The following is a 1339-nucleotide window of genomic DNA, read 5'->3' on the forward strand; positions in this document are numbered from 1 at the left end:
AGGCAAGTTATTCCCTGATAAAATTATGTCATCTACATACACAAGAATGACGGCAACAGAGGTGGGAGAAGCCCATTTTACAAACAGAGAGTGATCACCTTTGCATTTAATGTAGCCATGTTTGATAAGGAAGGTGGATAACTTGACAAACCACTATCTGTTAGCCTGCTTAAGACCATATAGATATTTTTCTAACTTACAAACTTGGTCAGGATTGGTTATGTGTAAGCCAGGTGGGGGAATCATATACACTTTTTCATTTAGGTCCACATGCAAGAAAGCATTATTCACATCCAATTGTTTAAGGTGCCAATTATGTATGGATGCTAATGCAAGGAGTAATCTTATAGTGCTTATTTTAGCTACAGGGGAGAAAATGTCCATGTAATTAATACCTTATGTTTGGGTATACCCTTTAGCAACTAGCCTTGTCTTGTATCTCTCAATATTTCCATCTGATCTATACTTAATCTTAAAAACCCATTTACATCCTATGACCTTTTTAACATGAGGCAGAGAGGTAAGAATCCAAGTTTTATTTGATTCTAAGGCTTGTAGTTCTTTGTGAGTGGCTTCTTGCCATTTAGGATCTTTAATTGCTTGAGCATAAGTCCTAGGTTCCTTCTGAGTACTAACAGAAAGTATGCTAGTTTTATGAGTTGAGGCTAAAGTGTCATAAGATAGGAAAGAAGCTAAAGGGTATCTGGAAGATGTTGAAAGTTTATCATTATGTATAAGGGCACAATGGTAGTCTTATAAGTAGGAAGGAGGTCTAGAAATTCTATTGCTTTTGCTAGTGTGCATGCCTTCTGAACTAGAGGGTTGACCAAGAGAGGAAATGTGTTCACTAGGAGCATGCATGTTATTTTCCTGATTAATAGGGTGTTCTTCTGTCTGAGAGTCAATATGAGAGGCAGAGAACAAATCATCATATGTGATGACACAATCATGAGTATTGTTATCAGGTAAAGATATGGCACAATTTGGTACATTCCTAGGTTTATAAGGAAATATAGTCTCATGAAAAACAACATTTCTACTAATCTCTAGGGCCCTAGTGGAAAGATTAAGGACGATGTATCCTTTCATTTCCTCTTTATAACCCAAGAAGAGGCATTTCCCTCTTGGGTCAAACTTATCTCTAGAATTCTTTAAAGTGCCAACATAACATAAAGAGCCAAAGACTTTAAGTTCTTTTAAATCAGGTTGTCTCTCATATAGATTCTCATAAGGAGACTTATTATGTAAAATAGGTGTAAGTAAAATGATAATTGCATACACAACATGCTTAATAGCATAGGGCCAATACACCTTAGGTAGTTGGCTTTGTATCAAAAGA

General features: G+C 36.1%; 1 protein-coding gene across 1 annotated transcript in view; it reads right to left on the bottom strand.

Moving 5' to 3' along the window:
- Window positions 1-396: 396 nt before the first annotated feature.
- The window catches only part of LOC109341811, a 2351-nt gene continuing 1408 nt past the window's right edge, over window positions 397-1339 (bottom strand). The window contains exons 3-4 of the mRNA XM_019579782.1: window positions 807-994; window positions 397-665 (exon numbers count right to left, since the gene is read on the bottom strand). Of these exons, the coding sequence (XP_019435327.1) occupies window positions 397-665; window positions 807-994 (457 nt within the window). The remainder of the gene's footprint in view (window positions 666-806; window positions 995-1339) is intronic.

This window comes from Lupinus angustifolius, unplaced genomic scaffold (genome assembly GCF_001865875.1).
Source record: "Lupinus angustifolius cultivar Tanjil unplaced genomic scaffold, LupAngTanjil_v1.0 Scaffold_678, whole genome shotgun sequence".
In the NCBI taxonomy this organism is placed as follows: domain Eukaryota; kingdom Viridiplantae; phylum Streptophyta; class Magnoliopsida; order Fabales; family Fabaceae; genus Lupinus; species Lupinus angustifolius.